General features: G+C 35.9%; 1 protein-coding gene and 1 long non-coding RNA gene across 2 annotated transcripts in view; one reads left to right on the top strand and one right to left on the bottom strand.

Annotated features, from left to right (window-relative positions):
- The window catches only part of LOC112639463, a 93,020-nt gene extending 75,831 nt beyond the window's left edge, over positions 1-17,189 (top strand). Inside the window, exon 3 of the long non-coding RNA XR_003123518.1 lies at positions 17,102-17,189. This is a non-coding gene — a long non-coding RNA (uncharacterized LOC112639463). The remainder of the gene's footprint in view (positions 1-17,101) is intronic.
- Positions 1-19,456, bottom strand: part of LOC105250461 — a 175,215-nt gene that overhangs the window by 19,936 nt on the left and 135,823 nt on the right. The window contains exon 4 of the mRNA XM_025413366.1: positions 13,647-13,780. Coding sequence (XP_025269151.1) covers positions 13,647-13,780 — 134 coding nt within the window. The remainder of the gene's footprint in view (positions 1-13,646; positions 13,781-19,456) is intronic.

Below are 19,456 nucleotides of genomic sequence, written 5' to 3'. Positions count from 1 at the left end.
GTACACGCGCGCTCTTATCTCAAGATTCCTGAGGAAATAGAATCGTGCGTGATCCATTGGTCGGAATGGCGGGCTAGTCGTTGAAAAGCATCGGTTTCGTCGTTCTGACACGTACGTATCATTTCCGTGGTAACGCATCTCCTGACGAGGGATGTCAATAAGTGGATATCTCGATGAACAGAGAGGAGAGGGTTTCGCGAGAGAATTCGAAGAGAGGAAAATCTCCCGGGAGCACCACGTACGACGCGTCACGTATCCCTCAGATGCCACTGGAACGAGTTTCTCCTCAGCTCTCCCTTTCCGATTTCGTCCTTTCTCCTTTTCGGAGTCCTAGTCCATTCTATAGGAGGATCGAATTAACGATTGAACGGCGTCTCGTTGATCATTGTTCGGGATTTTTTTTTTTCATATTGTTTCCTCGCTCCGTTGACGAAAAAAAAATATAGAGATACGATAAGTGTCGCACGATAATATATATATACAACGCAATTTGAGAAATTATATCGCGGAAATAAATCTGACAAAAAGGTCAAACTTTTGGGAGAAAACATCATTCTTTATTTGAATGATTGATGTTTATTTTTTACGATTATATTTCAAAAAAATGTATTTATAAATTAATAATTAATTCTGAAGAATAAGAATAAGGTAACTGTGAATGTGAGTAAATTTTGCAAATTGGCGATAATTTTATAAATTGACGGTACTTTTTGCCTTTTTTATCTCTTTTCTTTTCATCGATGCTCCTGTAATTTTCATATTCGATCGATACTTCTCTCGAATTATACTAAATTGGATGATTTTCTATTTCGCTTAACACGAGATCGATGTCGCAAGTGGACAGGCTTATCGCGTCGTTAGCGAATTATACGTCCGCATGAAGCGGTTCTAACGAGACGACAGCATCGTTAATGGATCCTTCTTTGAGCTCTGCTTTAGAATGATATGTCGTGCTGACCCGTGCATTCTGCAATACATATGTATATGTGCGCGCACACGTATATGCACGAATGTCATGATGGAGGAATAATGGAATATTCGAGATTTAAATTCTGTCAGGCTATAACGAGGAGAACGCTTATTACATCCCCGCAATGCACTAGAAGAGTGAAAAACGTCATTTTTGTGTAAAGTACGTAAAAAAAAGGAAAAATAATTTCACTGCGAGAAATATATCGCAGTTAATATCTCGTTGATAAATAATTTAATAAATTTTACGAAATATATATGCGCGGGGGAGATTATGACATATCCGTGACGTGTATTTACGACAGTATAAAAATATTATCATCTCGATAAAATAGATTTCATTTTATATATAAATCGCGAGTAATATTTTTATAATTAAAATGATCGAGAATTTTAACGCGGTATCAAAATATCTAAATTTATTTAATAATTTTTTTCGATATAGATGTATATCGAAAAAAATTTTTGAATATAAAACCTTGTCAAAAAACGAACGGTAACGAAATATGATGCGGAAGATCTCAAGATTTTCGATGTGTCATTCGCAATAAAACGACGCGTCGGGGGTTTCGAACTCGTCTAACGAGAAGAGCGAGATTAAGCGTCAGGAGCGGCAATCCTCGTCGCTCCGCGATTGTATCCGTTGCACGGCGAAGGTAAAATACAATACAACGCAATTCGAGAGTGAGAGAGAGAGAGAGAGATCGGTTCGTTTTGCACAAAAGCGACACGTTCTTGCGGCGAGCGAAATCAGGGCGCGATAGGCACGCGGCCGGAAAATCGATGGCCGGTATCGGCCGCGCGGATACGAGTGGAATAAATCTTCCGCGTTTGCCGTTTTTTTCTTTCTGTTCTTGCTTTTTTTCGCGCCCACCCACCGGTTGCGCGTTTCCTATCGGAGGTTTTCCGCTTTCCATGCATTGCGCGAGGCCTTATCGTTGTTCCGCGTAAAAATTCATTGCTCGTTCAAACTGCGGGTAAACAACGCGTCGGTCAAGAATACTTTGCAAACCGCTGGAATTTTCTTTTTCTTTTTTTTTTTACGAATTGCTGCATCGAACTACCTCCTTATGTCACGCACGTTTATTTTTGCGAAGTAATTTCGGTCGGCCAATTTTGAAGCTTTCGTGAATATCAGAAATGGATTGTTGTGTTTTGGACTCTCGAACGATCGCGCTCTTGCAAACGGAATACAACGATTGTTTAGCGTCTCGTTCTATTTTTAAAATATTATCCTTTAGCTCATTCTATTAGGTATTCAGAAAGTGTACAAGTCTCCTGTAAAATCAATTTTGGGATAATAGAAAAATGAAGAAGAGCTATTTTTCAAGATTGTGATTGCATATGACCGTGTTTCTTCTGAATAGCGACTATTCGAAATATTCGTCTTAGTATATTTCATATTTAATTTATCATATTTGCTTAACTGTAGCTGCTATTCAAATGTACCTTTCTTATACTGCATCGATATTTTATACAGGGGAATTAGAGCGGAACGATTCGAGAAACTTTATTAAACTCTTCCGCCAGATCCTCTGCACAATCAATGTTTTCTTTCCTTTCGCCGCGGATTGCTTATTCCCAGAAGCAAAGTCGCACGGCTGTAAGTACTGCATAGCCGAAGTTAGGAGGTCAGTTGCAATGAAGTTAACATAAATACTCGCTGTGAGCCGCGGAAAGTATATTTGCATAACAAGAACTTTTGGAATTGAGTGTCGAGGAAATTTTCCAGAGAAACTACACAGAGCATCTCTCCGCAGTATTAAATAAGCGCAAAGTTGCTTGACGTGAAACGTTTTTTGATCCTATTGTTACCACTTTTGAATTTTTAACATCTTATTTCACGCGTATTAACTATAAATTCGTAGTAGTCAATTAATTATTAGAATGCATTTACCGAAAATTATGCAGGACATTCTTACTTCTCTCTTTTAAAACATTAGATCAAATATTTATCAGAAACCATATTTAATGTAATATAGTAAAGTAGAGATTTCCACAGAAAAAATTAATTATTGAAAAATTAAAAAATTATTTTCCTTTCAACTCGAGAGCGCGCAAACCTTTTTCCTCGATGTTATTCTTCGATCCGAGTATATTATTCTTTAAGAAGTCGCCCAGATAAAGTGAATGCCGTTTTCGCACGAATTGATTATCACACGGTTCTCCAACATACATAGCTGGAATAAATGTTTCACGAGAAGGACAGCTATTCATTTAACCGAAATGTTCAACGAGGCGCGAGAAGAGCTCGTTTCCAAAATCTATCCGACTTTGAGATTGAAACATAATTTCGCGGCAGCTTTCCTCCGTAATGTGTGTATTTCACGCGTTGCAGTCGTGGTAATTGAAATGGTAACGTTTTAGGCCTGGTTGGACCAACGTTATTTTAATTTTAACCAAGACTTAAATATATGTCTATCTTTATCTTTCTTTCTAAATAAATAAAGAGAGACATATATTTAAGTTTCGCTTAAAGCTAAAATAATGTTGGTGCAACCGGGCCTTAGTCTTATTGTTAACATAATCTTCAGTCTTCTGAAATAGCATTATCTTGATTTTTGTTGAAAATGTTGCGTTTATAATCACTATTAATTTCTGTGCATACTAATGTTCTATTATTTCTTTATTATTATATGAATAGATTAATTTATATGTTAGAACAATAAAATAATTTAACGATGCACATCTTGCATAAACAATTCCAACATGCATTACACTTTATTATCAGCATTTAGATGGATATATGTCTCTAACATATATAATAGCGAGGCAAGAGAGATGATATAATTCGATGTAATATTCAGTATACGCGGCTATATATCAAATATGTATTATATCTGTCAAAGAGAGACAACGCGGGCGAGGAACACACACGCATGGAATCATTAGCATTCTCGCGCGAGTATCACGAATTACGGTAATAATCAGCGCACGCGCGCAAAGGCGAATCAATGTAATAATCAGGACGAACCTTCCTTCCGTGTTAACGAGCTCGAGATTCGTGACTTCGTGTTTACTTCCAGTCACGTGCGCCGGATCGCGGAATTTGTCGTTTCGGGCACGTGCACGCCTACGCACGTGTGTTTCTGTTTGTCGCTACGCAAGCTACGCACCCTGACCATTATATGAGCGACGTGACAGCAGGGGCTTACGATAGGGGGTGTGCAAGACACACGTGAGAGCGTGCGTTTGTGCGCGCGATCCGCAACGAGAGTAATATTGCCATGCAATATTGAGTGAATCTAATGAGGGGTACGCCCTCGTGCCGGCATTAATATTGCTAATCCAATTAGTTGATAATCTGCAGTGCTCAACCGTGTGTGACCGAGGCTATTAATAGCAATCGGTTAACATGTCGCGATGAAGAGTATTAGACCCACCGGATTACCACTTAGATGAACTAATGCGGTCTCGCGGGAAAAGCGGGAGGATTAGAATATTCCTATATACAGCGTTTCCTACTTGAACAAATATGGCAGAGAATTATGAAAGAACAATGCGAGTAAAATCTTAAGAAATGAAATTGTATTAAATTTTATAATAATTATTTATGTTTACATGTTAAATTAATTTTTGTCGCGTCTAATTATCTAAATGATTTTATAATCGTTAAAATAGATTTTGAAACTGTAAAGATTTTTATTCATTAAGATGTCTGTTAAAGAAATATTCTACAATAAATGTTTACTATAGTTAATTGATTATTAGGAGAATATTGAATTATTTAATTGCTAGATTGTCCATAATGTGTACTATATATATATATATATATATATATATATATATATATATATATATATGCTGAAATATTTGTAATCTACCTACATTACAATAGTCAGATTGGAAACCGTTAAATTCATACGTTTGTAATGCATAACAATTACGTAAATGCTGTTTAGATATTAATTACATTTTCTCTGATAACTAATGTTCGCAATATTAATGTCTCATTAATAATAACGATGAATTGTATAGGCATATTATAGCGCTAGATATGTATAGATAACACGTTGTATATTAATCAATCTTGGAAAACTAGTTAATTCGATTGCACATATGTATTTGAATTAGATTCTATCGCTATTTGTTTTCTGTCCTGCCCGAATTAATTAATCAAATCTTTTAGTTTACCGTACGCTTAACGAGTCGAAGAAGTGTATTTGCTCGCCCGATTTTCCGTCTCTGATGAATCTCATGGCGTCACGATTCCGCAGATAGCAAGATATTAATAATTTCATTTGCCGTCCAATCGCAGAGCCTATTGTTTTTTCTTTCTCTGTAGCGCGCTATTTGTCATCGAGTCTCGTGATAGAAATTAAGGAGGGGAGACTTATTGCAGCACGAGACTACTACAGGCAGACGATGGTAGTGATTCGATCAACCGATCGGTCGGACACGTAATCAAGTTCGAGAAAACAAGAAAATGCGGCCATTCGATACCGAATAAATTGTTTCCTAGTTGTCTTCGTGTAGATTGCTTTTATCCTCCGAGCAGAGGAGTGCCGTATTTCCTGATAAGAAGATTAACCGTCTTTTATATTCACTCCCCTCGCCATTAAATTGAATTTGCGAAGTATGAAAAATGGAGTATGTGTACGTTAAGAATTCTTGAATTTACAAGTTGTGACATCTATATAATTTAAAAGAGGCACAGTAGTGTGAAAAATTTTACTACATTATTAACAATTAATTTGAGAATAAACATTCTCATATTTTTTCATTCCATTATTTAATAAACATAATTTTATCATTACGTATAAATGTTAATATTATGTAAATAATAAAATATTAAATGTATGATATATATATCTAATGATATAATTATGCAACATTTATATTTCACACAATTATTATGTCAGAAGGAACGTTTTTCAAGTTGTCACTACATTTCTCTTTCTGCAGATTCTTTAACTAGTTTGAAATTGAGTTTTCCTGCATAAAGTATTGCGGTTTAAATGTACGTGGTCCAAAAATAGCAGGGCGTTTTTCCCGAAACTTTTTACGCAAACACCAATAACAACTTTTACGACGTTGAGTTTTAACTTTGACGTTTGCTAATGAACCTAAAAACTAACGGAGAAAAACTAACACGCATCGCGCACAGGCAGACATACAAGAAATCGGAGCAAAGGGCAAAGGGCTGGTACGAAAAGGCAAAAGGGAGAGGCAGGATGAGCTAGGAGAGAACTAGCTGTATAGCTCGCGCTATGCACACGTGTGATCTTTTCAGTTCGCTTTATTTCTCTAGTAGCGGAGGGAATGTCGTAGCTTAGGCGGGAAAACGAAACGCGTTTCTCGCGAAAGCGTTTCGAATTTTCCCCATCGACGAAAACACGATCAAAGCTGTCCCGGGCAAAGAGGCCCCTCGAGACCTCGCCCTTACTATCCGATCCTCTCGCGCCCTTTCCAATTCATGATTCCCTTTTTACCCTTCCTCTTCGAGAGCTCATCTCTTCTCGCTCTCGATGATAATGAATTTTCTATGGTTATATATATATTTCCCTTTTCTTTTACATTCTTCTTTTTTCTTAAACGTGCGATTATTCGAAAGATATACGTGTAATGAAATGAACCGACAGTCGCTATTACAATTTCCCCGCGAGACAGAATAGTATCAAATAAAACCGTGAAAACGTGCAATAAAACGTATATTTTTTAAAAGAATTTTTTAAATTATATCTGAACGTGTCTGACGCTATTCTCGTTGCATCGTGTTCTCGCGAAAAAATGGAGAATATTTTCGCGATATTTAATGTTAAAAATCCAGGGCGCTAGACGGAAATCATGTAACAGAAATAGAAACAACAATATAATCGATAAAAATGCACTCATATTTTTCTCTCTTCTTCGCTATCTGGGTCATAAAACTGGACCGATTGTTTTATTCTCTTGCTTGTATCAAGATATTATGTTTATCGATGATTTCCCAGCGGTGATCGGAAAGACTTCTGAATAATGAAAAACATCTATTCCATACATCGGATCTCGTATCTATTGCAAGCTTTTTTCTCTTCTACTTACGTACATTACTTTATAATGCTGTAATCAAATGTATGATACATTCGATATATTTGATTTCTGACTTTTATGCGCACATATTTTTTACAGCACAGCTGCTACATTTCCAGACAATTTCTGCAAATGCAAATTTCGCGTATATGCCATATTTGGCGGATTTTACCAAAACGATGGTTAAAAACCGCTGTTTCAAAAAGCGCGACTATTCGAATGGCGGTCTCGCATACGTGCAACTTGTACAAATCGACTTGTTCATTGTTTATCGGGAAATCTCCCAGTGGTGTTTTGATCCTGATGTCAGGACTTTCGAAATGCGCCGAATGCTGGTCACACTCGAAACAATACATGTAGTATATATAGATACATGCAGTATATAAATGTGACCTATGTATACTATGTACAATTCTCGTGGGTCCGATCCGGTGATGTATATGGAGCGCACACATGTACGACGATCCTGGCGCAAAGACGAACCTCGTGTTATCTACGAAGTCGCGGTAATCGAACTTGTGGATATCGGAGACAATTTTCTCGCCAAGTCCACGAATCCACGTATCTTCTCTCGGAAGAGAACAATTTCCGCGATAGATAGCTTTGCTAATGCAAATCATAAATTTTTTGTGTTATAAAATTAATTGTATTAAGATCTCGCTCACTAAATTCATATTATAATTTTTTTATGGATAAAATTGTAATTTATATATATATATATATATATATATATATATATATATATGAGCAATTATTAAAATCTGTATATCTAGTCATAATCCTTTAGTTGGCATTATAATTTTATAATCTGTTCTTGTTAAATTAATTCCATATAATATATATAATATATATAAATTTTGTTTATCATATGTTTTACGGGCAAATAAATATTGACTTATTCAAATTCATGCGATTGATTCAATTTGGAGGCATTTTAAATTATTCTATTTGTGATCTACATAAGTAGCGCGAATGATTGTAGAATGGCTTTTCGGCATATGAACGAATTCATTTATGAAATTCAAAAAGTATGCGATATATATATATCGCATAATTTTTGAATTCTGAGTATATATATGTATATATACATATAAGATGATGGCTTGGATTAAATCTTAATAATTGCTCAGAAATTTGGTTCTTTTCAAATTACAATCTTTCCTATGATATAAACAAAGAAAAAGATTTAGTTATTAAAAAGCATAAGCATTTTCTATACAACCGCCATTAATAGCAACTATCGACAATTTGTGCGCGCGTGTGCATTAACGTTTTCCAAAGTATTATGAGATTCGTAAATATAATAAAAGCGATGGGCGGACTCGCGGGCGTTTTTTCCGTCGGTGATCCCGCGGGTATCGTACGTTGCTGGCCGATCGCCTAATTCTGTTGAATGCCTGAATTTGATCTGGCTCGTTCAATACGAGTGTGTCGGTCTACCAGACTCGTAAGATCCTCTGGGATCTCTTCCCCAGAATAAGAGCATGTGCAGAGTTATGACTTGCCATCAAAAATCGAAACCGATAAATAAGCTATTGTTTCTCAAGAAAGAAAGAAGCAATGATAGGAATCATAACGTTTTTTTATCGGCGATTTATTCATCTTTTGAAACATTATTTTAATATTTATAGACATTTACTATGTAAAGGGGAGTATATAATATCGAGCATAAATTCGCGATATCTTTTTAATAATAGATATTTATATATAAAGAGAATTTAAATTGTTTCATTCTGAGACGTACATCCGAAAATCCAAGAAAATTCTTATAGCATATTGATAATTCTTATAGCAGGGTTGATATACGATAAGACTGTTCCCGACGCGCGCGTTCTACGTGGGGTTTTTAGACGTATGTCCCAGAATGAGATAATTTAAATTCGAAGCACTGCGGATTCCATGTGAATTTTAATGATGTTCTAAGAGGATTCCTGATAACTTTCGAGCATGAACGACGGTGTCCCTTTACGATGAGTCTGTTCCAGAATCTTGAAGTGCGTGAGCCTTCAGGTAATGACGAAGGCAAGAAAGAGAGAGAGGGAAAAGGGGAAAAACTCGTGGGGAATGGGCAACATTACGATCATATCCTTTCCCAAAGATGGGATATAAGTTAGCGAGTGAGTTTTTTCCCAATAATTCGAGAAATTGTCCGAGAGCGGTGTTTTTGCTTCAGTCTTATTCTAGAAGAACGCAGCTCTTTGAAGAACTCTGCTCAATTTTTGCTACGTCTCTCGCGAATCATTCGTGGCGGTTTCGTTGTCCCTTCAAAATGTGTCTCGACGTTATATCTATGGCGCTCCATATGAAATTCGCAAGTATCCTAGAATTCACGACGAACAAACGACTTTACGAGATTTCTTCGAGATCACGTTCAAGTACGGATCCCTTTTCACATAAAGACATCCATTTTATTACGGGTTCAAATACGTTCAGCAAAAAGCATAAATTGTTCCTCAAAGAGATTACGTGCTTCAAGGGAAAAAAACATAAAGAAAAAAAAAATACGCGACTCTTTAATGTTATACATATGAAGTTTTGCACGCGAAATTAATCATGTTTTTATAATTTCAAAAAAGTATTAATACATTGATTAATAAAAATAATACTAACAATAAATATGTTCAAAAATTAAAAATTAACAAGGGAAGAAAATGAAAGCACAGTATAATTATTCTATGCATCATTACTCAGATAAAAATAATAATAATGGATTATTTTGTAAATTGATTTGAATCGAATCGGAGAAATTACTTAAGATTGCTGGAAACTTTTCGCGCGACTTTGGAGCGATTCGTTTGAAAAACGGCCGAAACTTGTCCGCGTAGGAGCGTAATAATAAAGAAAGACTATTACCATCTCTCGCGCTAGTCGCTGAAAAAGTGTCGTATCATTCAAATATGGGCCCGCATTAAATTCCCATCTCGCCGATGCCAGCCGCCCGTATATCATTCCGCATCAGGAAAAAAAAGACGTGCGACCGACGTCGGATTCGAGCCATTACGTGTAAAAAGTGGCGTCTGGGCGGTTTTCAGCGCTGCCATATGTCACTATATCGACCGCGATCGTAGTTTCGGCTCGTATGTTAATAAAAAGGCACACGCACTCAGCCATTGTGTCGGTTGGCTTTATCGTACAATGTCCGGGGTGACTTACGATCGATTCATCGTACTCCGCGGAAGGATGCGAAAAAATCTTGTTTCCACTTTTTCTTTCTCGGACGAGTGATAAAGTTCGTTCATATCGATACCTTTCCTCTATTTTATATAGGAATCGTAAATTTGTATTATTTGCGAACTTATATCGAGCGCTCGTGAAATAAAATTCCCGTAACAAATGCGGACAGGCAGGATGTGCGTGTAATTCACGATCGATCGATATATATATATATATACGTGAGATATATGAAAAAAGCCTCAATTTTCCTTATGCATTTTTTGCATCGGAAACGATAAAACTAGATCGATGTTCTTCTCATTCCTACAAAATCGTAAACTCGAATTATTCGCAAAGTAATACCGAGTACGATTGCGAAATGAAATCGAACGAAGGAATGGAGTAGATAAAAGAAAACTTATCAGAAGCGTGTCGCCAACTTTGTATACTTCGCTCATTCACTTGCGCGAATGGACTCAACAAAATTTACATCGATTGCACGGAAGAAAGAGATAAAAAAAAGATAATGAAAACTTGCAATGGAATTTTCTTTTATTATCGGAAAAATAAAATGCCCTTGCAATAAACTCGTATACATGTATATCGGGATGATGCATTCATATATCATGCTATCAGTAATTAAATTATATAAAAAATTTTGTAGCATAATAAAAAACAATCATTATTTATAAAATTCTTATAATCATAACTTATCAATCATTCATCGATAAACAGACATTTAGAAACATTATCGATAAACAGAGGCGTTATTTATTATTATTAATAGTTATTAACTTAATTAGTATTAACATTTGTTTAATTAATGCATTATTTTCTGAATCAATAATACGAATATTTTATCCTGTCAGCTTAAAAAATATTTAAAATAGTTTACACTTAAACTTCGGAGCTGTACATTTTATTTCTTAATCCATTTACATAATTGCCCCGACACAACTTAAGAGATATCCATGACAAAGAAATTAAAGAAGAAATATCTTAATTACAAAAAGAGAAAAATTCAGCATCGAAAAAAACGCACTTTCGGATGATTGCAGGATAATTGCACTGGCTGTAATCCGTTGTATTGCAATCTAGAATTTGGTCTCGCGAGGGTTAATCGACTTGCATACAAAACGTGAACGATGCTGCGAGGAATTTGTCGTTTTTCTCGAGGCGTGCAGTTCGTTCTAATTTACAGGTACGCCCGCGACAATCAAAGTACCGAGAGCGCTTCGGGCGAAAGGAGGGAAATGTACTTTGCCCGCCGCTTTGTTGACGGTTCAACGGAGATTTGCTTTGGCTCCGACGACGGCGATCAATTTGGCGCGAAATTACGCTTTTCTGAGGAACACATTTTGTACATTGCACGACAATCTTTTACGTTACGCCGAGCTCGTTCAGCAAACCGTCCGTTGCTTTTTCCTCTTACGCCGGAGTATTCTGCGAATATTACTACGTTTCGCGTTGTTCCTATAACGTTTTCTCTTCACGGCATTAATATTTTTCAGTTGTAAACACATAATGAAGCGGGAAATTGCGTGCACTGACTATTCCCTCGCGATATGTAAGTGGCGATAAAATGAAAAAATTCAACTTTGAAATTGCGACTTGGAAATTTAGAAAGCGGAAGGAAATAAAGAAGAAGGCTTCAGAAAACGCAGATATGTAACCAAATTTTCTTGTTCGCTTAATTTTAAATTGACTTTAGCGTAGGAAAATTTGTATTCGAGATACCACATTTTTCAAATAATTGATTGAAATGTTTGATCTTGAGACTTAAAAAAATTGCGAAAGAATGTGACGAGACCAATCGAATTTTTGTTAAAGTAAAATTGACTGTAAATTGATCAAAGGATGCTGCACGTTTTGACTCACTAATCTTGTTATATCCGGTATACTTTAATGAATGAGTACTACAACTAGGCAATATTCGTTTATTATATTATTTCGTAGCTCGCTCGTGGAGAATTTAAATTAAAAATTAAATTTAATCATAATATGCGCGCGAATATAAACTTATCGTGGCACTATGATAAATTTGTTAAAAAACAAGAACACCTTGTGTTGTAATCATTAGCGTATCATGTATACATGTGTGCATTTTACGCATCCAAAAAATGAATAAATTTAAATTCACTTCGCATAAATTTCAATCTACCTCATGAAAAGTATCTTCATAGCGAGATTTAAAAAAATTCGATTTAATTCAGAAAGATTATTTTTCACAGTATTCCATGCATGTAAAAATATGTCTGTATGCAATCGTATTCACATATGAAGAAATGTAAATTATAACTAAAAAGATTCTGTTTAAGTGAAATAAAAAATTTAGGTTTCGTGCAAATTGGAAATGAATTAAATTTACATGTCAAAATTAAAGAAAGGATCCGATCCGAAATTATCATGGGTTTAAATTTCTGCTCGCGGCGATGTAAATTTCATGTAGAATTTCGAACATGTGGCGGTCGAATTTTCCCAAATCGTTCATCTCGACAGAGACTGGACGAGGTAAAATTTTCTGAAAAATTGAGCGCTTTCGAATCCATCGCGCGAAATGACAAATATATTAATCATGTCGAGGGATTGTCTTCCGGCTCGACTTTACCATTATAGAAGAAAATAAGATTTTCTCTCGACAACGCACTTTCCTTGCCGTGTCGGTGTCCTCATACGCGGACACTATCGTTTTACGTGAAATCAGATTCCGCCATGAAAGCAGCTTATCGTCGAGATCGGAGTGTATACGCGTGTACCTATCAAATCAATTTCATCGCGTGTAGGTGTATAAGGTGTTTCAGCTTTCCCGTTAACAACAGATCCGTTGGTGTGAGACTAAAACCGATTTTTCCTGCAGAAAAACGTGACACGAAACTCAACTATGATATCAGAAAACTATACTTAACACGTGCAAATATTTTAGCAAGATATATATTTCGAGCATATAATTATATAATTTTTTAAAGATAATTTGAAATACAATCATTCAGATAATTCAATATTAAAAATTAATACTTTTCAATAAAACAGCACAATCTTGTTTAATTTTCTTTTATTTTAGAGTTTACTTTTTATGAGTTTATTTTTTTCTCATTTTAATTGTAACTTTTCCAATATTGCAATTAGAATATCCAGTTTATACGCTTTTACAGATTGATTTTCAGCAAAAAAAGGTCAATATTTTAAACTGTACTTTCTACACTTTTCCATTATTGTATTTTCTCTTTTTTTCTATTTAAGACCTTCATAGACACATTAATTTCATATTTAATGTAAAAAATGCAAGAAAGTCTAAACTTTATAATTAAAAGTATAGCTTTACTATTATATTTCTGATTTTTCAAAGTGAAGACAAACTAATGCGACTTATCTCCATTTTTGACTCTTTTGATCGAAAGAGTTCACGAGATCATTTCACGTGCTCGGGCAAACGCATATACGTCACTGGTGCAATACATCGATGTGGCCTTAGGGAAGTTGGCTTACACGAAGGAAGTGAAGGGGTACTTTACCGGATCGTCGTTGATGGTCCAATGTAGATTGGCCTTAGGCATGGACGGCCAGGAGATGCACTTGGCAGTCACGTTCTCGCCGATGGCGTAGTGCAGGGACAGGCCTGTGATTTCCGGTCCGTTGTCCGGAGGCACTGCGAACGTAAATTTTCCGTGTGAGAACGTGGCGAAAGTTTCCCCATAAACCAGTTACTTTCCTCCGGTTAGACTCTATAAACTTTCGACTATTACTCGGAGTTCTCCACGCCCGAGCCGTTCGTTCGTTCTATCTTCGTCGAGGGAAATGGAACAAGGGGAGAAAGAGTAACACGGAGGTTTTCTCGCTTTGCAAGACGCGAGTCGCGGAAATGCGACGCGATATGAATGTTCCGGATGTGTATCAACGTTTTCCCCCTTCCGTTTCGCGAAGTGTTTTCTTACGTCACAAATTGCATTAAGCACATATTAGTAATGTGCATTGAAGGGAAAGTTAATATTTAAAAATTAAGCAAATAAGATGAATTAAATACTATAATGATAAGAATCAAGAAAATAAAATATGTGTTTAATGCAGCCACTTAAGGAATGAATCATATTGTGTGATAAACTGTATTTATTAATAATTTATAAATAGTTGAAATAGTTTTTAAAAAATTAACTTTTGAATAATAGTTGCGATAGGTTGTGAGATGTCAAGAGTAAGATGGATGACAGCAAAAAGAAAACGGTTCCAACAAGTTAATCAAGTTCAGATAGATAATTTAGTCTGTATACGTATCGATAATGAATAATAAATGCTGCGTCGAATTTTACTTTCTTGTTTTATATATCTACGTGGAAAATCTCGACTAGCGATGTGATCTAGCTTGTACTTTTTCTCGCTCGCGCTTTTTCCTAGCACGATCCGTGTGATTTGAATCCGCTTTGCTGAAACAATTTCCGGCCGACCGGCGACGAACCCGGGGTAAGTTTTGCACGTTTTCGCGACTACGTCGCTTCAGCACGGAGAGAATTAATTTTCAATTAGCTCAGGCACGTGACTTTCCTCGTTCGCGATTAAACGAGGAAGCGCATCGGTTCACGTAGAGATTTTAACGAATACTTTACAACGAATACCTTCCGTTACGATAACACACGAATCCTGTATGAACAACTGTGTATTTTCGATTTAAAGGAATGGTTACGCAGATTGAAAAATCGCAAGCAATATAATTGATACAGAAATGTTCTATATTCACTTTGTGTAATGAATAAAATTATGATAGAATCGATTAAAATGGTTACACTCACGATCACTGAAGAATTAATAAATTTTACTCGGGTTGACGCCATAGAATACCGCGATTGTTTATAGCAGAATAATAGCCAAGAGCCATAATTTTCTGGATAATTAATCGCTCGATGGAACTAATTAGATCAAACGTGATAACTGTTGTGCTTGCGAAGTAACGTGATTTGTATGGCATCATTTGCACACAAAGGTTACATAGCTTATTATTCGAACAATAACATTTAATATAATTTCACATAATATCAAAGTTATGTTTTTGACATACTGTCCATGTCCTCTTGCAAAATAACAACATTTAGGAACAATTAAAGAAAAGATGGATATCTTACATCTTTTCTCCGTCATTTGATATAATTAAATATTATAAATTTTTTTTTATCGTAATGTTAAGTTTTTTATTTCTAGCAATCTTTCTAGAGACTGTTGTAGAAATAATTTTCATCGCATTCGCTAATAGAGATTTGCCACCGCAATCGAACCTCCGATTTTTCGCGGCCCTTCCGATATGGACTGCTGCACATGTGTGTCGATCCACAATCAATTATCGGATTTATCGCTATCGGCCGTGTGTGCCGATGCGCTCGATATCTCTAATAGCGTTAATTGGCACGCCGGATTATGAGAGACATTCGCGTTCGGGCGGGCGCGACCGAATGCTCAATTAAACATTCACCCCCGTTGTCCGAGGTCGCACATTGCAGCGGCAACGTTGGTGCAGCTCTACCTCGGGATATGGTCCATTAATGCCTTCCGCCCTCGAAATATCCTGGGTGCAATTAAAACCCAGAATTTCCGGTTCAGGAATCTCCGACCGGCGCCATCGGTGTCGTCGTCGATTTCACCGTCTGTTCGTATAAAACGCGAACGAACGGAAAGTGAGAAATGTAAAAGAGCCGCAGCATCTGACAGCACCATGTGGAAGGTACGAATGTAGGAAAATTTTCGAGAGATTGCGGAATAGCGTGTTGCAAAATCGCGTTTGCGAGCATGTGTCGCCGCAGATAATTTTGCCGCGCATTAAGCTTGTAATAGCGCCGATTATTTCGTGGAGATTTCCATTTTCTTCTGTGGCATTTCGTTCTCGCTGACGACGCTCATCAATGATTCTCACACTGAATTTTATTAGACTAAGAAAAAGAACTTGCAATTATTAAAGCGAAACGGGCGACAAATATGTTGCTAAAAGATTATAATTTAATCGAATCGATATTCATATTAAGAATCATATGAATAGAAATTTTTATATGAATTAATATCATCAATTGTATTAATTAATATTGAGAAAACTGTTATAAAATCAATTGCAATGGGAAATTTTTTTAAGAATTGCAAGACAAGTAAAAAAATAAAATTAACTGTATTATTATTTATTTCATAAAGATTTCTAACTAAATTTATAGCTAGCTTTCCGCTCTTAGATCAATGATAATTCCGAATAATGGTTTTGATATATTCCGACGCGTGTATAATATAGATAATTTATTTGACATGATTTTTATTTACATGACTCAGCATACCTCACATTATTCTCGAGGTTCTTCGACTTTATTTTACATCCGCAGTGGAGGATTAAATATCTTTTTTTTTGAAGTTTCAAACATCGCGAAAGTAGCCGCATCATCGATTTTCATGAAGAATCAGAAATGACACGCTTACTCAGGGTACACGGAGTGAAATCAGAAAGGGAGAAGAGGGGGGGGGGAGAGAAGAAGAAATTTGTCAGGATTGCGGAAAGTTGGATAACCTGACGCTCTGCCAGAATTCGAGCATTCGCCATGCTAGCGCATTCGGCCGCGCGGAAAGTATTCCGCTGCAATAACTCCGCCGACAGTGATTTAAGCGCGTAATTACGAGGGTTATTGCAAGCACGACGGCGCTTTATACTTCTCTTCTCTTTTTTGTAGAATTTAATATGCATAACGGCAAAATCTTGTGCGCCGCGTTAAAAATTACTCTCCTTTTTGCTCTTCTTACACGACTTTCGATCGATTACAGATAGGCAATTAATACAATGATTTGATAACAAATAATTAATTAAGTTTGATAGAAACATCAAATTTTATAAAATTAGTAAATTATTGTAATTACATACATTATATATATATATCTTCTCTTTTAATAAACAAATAAATTTGCATGGTTTGATTTTGCGTATTCTTATGTCAACTTTTGCTTTCTTTTACAGGATGTGTTGGATTATACAGTAAAGTGGTACAACGACAAATTCTAATCGCAGCGAGCCAGAGTAAAGGACGCAGGGATTGTTGGGCGCATCGCGGTGAGTCGAAAAATCTGATTTTTTGCCAAAATTTGCTTTCTACTTCACGGCTCACATAGCAATTCTGATATTACGTCGTTCCAAATATTTTCTGGCGTAATAATTTCTGCGAGAGTTAGGTCCCTAATTGAGAGGGTTGTCGGGAGAAGATAGCCTGCTTTCATATTCCGCGGTAACTTCACGTACAAAATGAAATTGCTTTTTGAAGGCACTGCAATTTATACGGATTGCGAGCTTCGCGGCATCTCTATAAGGCATGAAATGAATATTAAACTGCAGACGATTTAATTCAATTAATTCGTCGACGTACACTACTGGAAATCTGTGTGCATGCATACGAAGAAAAATATTGGGAAATTCTATCAATGTGAGGATAATTTATTCGGTGTTGATTTGATAATTTTCATATATATAATACGCGAGATAATAGGAATGAGTCAAGATTTAAGATTGATTATCAATTTTTTTTTATTAAGCAACGCTAATATTGAACGATATGTTTGTCGCGTAATATATATGTGCATTAAAAAAATACACAGCTATAATAATATTTTTTTTCTATATAGTATTGTAATGTGTTTCTTATAGCTAGTTTGGTGGAGTAAGAGTGAAGACTAACGTCAGATTAAAAAATATACATTATCAAAATTATCGCGTAATCATTTCGAGAGCGCATATTGTGTTTCAGACGCGCGGTACGTGACACGCAACTAATTGCTGTTGAATTAGGTCTGCGAGGCGGCGCATTCCCAATAGTATATAACTCACTGACATACATTGACTTAATTAGCAATTAAAACTTTACGGGGGCATCAAGAGAAAGGGTCGCGCGTATATGATTACATGTTTCTCTTGTTTCCAATCCTATGAATTGCAGGCTTGTTAATTATCTTGATGACGATATTGATACAATACTGATTTATATCGTGAATTTAACAATTAATGACATATTATTAATTGAGATTTCATCCGCATCTGTCATATTTGCTTTAATTTAAATATTTAATCCATAATTTTTATATAAAAGTATTGGTTTTTTTTTATTAATGAAAACCGAAAAAATTTCAAGGCAACGAACTGCGTAAAATCTTTTTCTCGTGTATTCATACTCATTTATTCACATCTATATATTTGTAATATACCCGAAAGTAACTTTTTTCTTTCTTTCTTTTTGTTTATATTGAATACGTAATATTTTGCGAATTCTATATCTCGAGAATATCTATTGTGACGCGTCTCTTATCTTTCGAGTTTCGAAGTTAGCTTCTGTTTCGTGAAATTCGCGGCCAACGGTGGTTAAATTCGTATCCCCAATGCTGCATGTTGCGGCCGGTAGTTGCAGCAACTTGTTTTCCTTGCAACCCTCCTTCTCGCGTCGACATTCGGCTCGCCATTCCGCAAACTTGGCTGTAACATGCTTGTATGATCGTTGTCGAGGAAATGAATTTTCTTCAACGAGATCTTCCAGGATTCCCTTACGCTTTTTAGGTGAAATGTGTAGGTCAATGAAAGAGAGGCGAGTTGAAGGGCGGATTCCCTCAGGTTCCAAGCTTGGCTTGCTGCTATTCCATTCCCCGCGATCGTAACAATGATCGTGTAACGAGATAATAGATGGGAGGAAAAACATTACACGGCAAACCTTGTCTTTACCTTTATTGCGACATAAAATTTTCCGTTGGCTCGTATAAAAATCATCTTTTAATTTTAACAACTGCTATATGGCATCGATAATGAAATCGCGATAAATAATGCGAAGAGAATTATAACTTTCATTGTTAGGTCTTCAGTAAAAAAAAGTTCAGTAAAATATCTAATTAATTGACTCGTTTTCTGATCGATATCATTGTATAATTATTAGAGATATTAATTAGAGATTTCCTTCAAATTGGCATCGATGCGATACGTAATTGACCGGCAAGTCACGCGATATAAAGCTATGATAAGAGATGTTTAAATAGCCGAAGAAATCTCTAACCTCATGCAATCCTCACGATGTATTCATGAAGTATGTTTATAATTCACATTTATGATTCGATAGAGCCTAGAACGTTCGTTCCCCTTTAATTCTCTCTCGCAGAATTGTCCTCCCGAGTCTCATATCACGAATGATCGTAAATCAGGAAATCACATTCTCAATAGAGTTCGGGATCATCGCAATTTTCGGATATTATGTTATACTCTTAAAACTAAAAAGATAAATATTATAATATTTATTAGCCGCTAATTATTTAAGTCATTTCTTAGACATTTTTTAATTCAGAT

The sequence above is a fragment of the Camponotus floridanus genome, unplaced genomic scaffold, assembly GCF_003227725.1.
Source record: "Camponotus floridanus strain SB8 unplaced genomic scaffold, Cflo_v7.5 scaffold66, whole genome shotgun sequence".
NCBI lineage: Eukaryota > Metazoa > Arthropoda > Insecta > Hymenoptera > Formicidae > Camponotus > Camponotus floridanus.
Note: the sequence above shows the minus strand (reverse complement) of the source record. Positions and strands in the feature narration are given on the sequence as shown.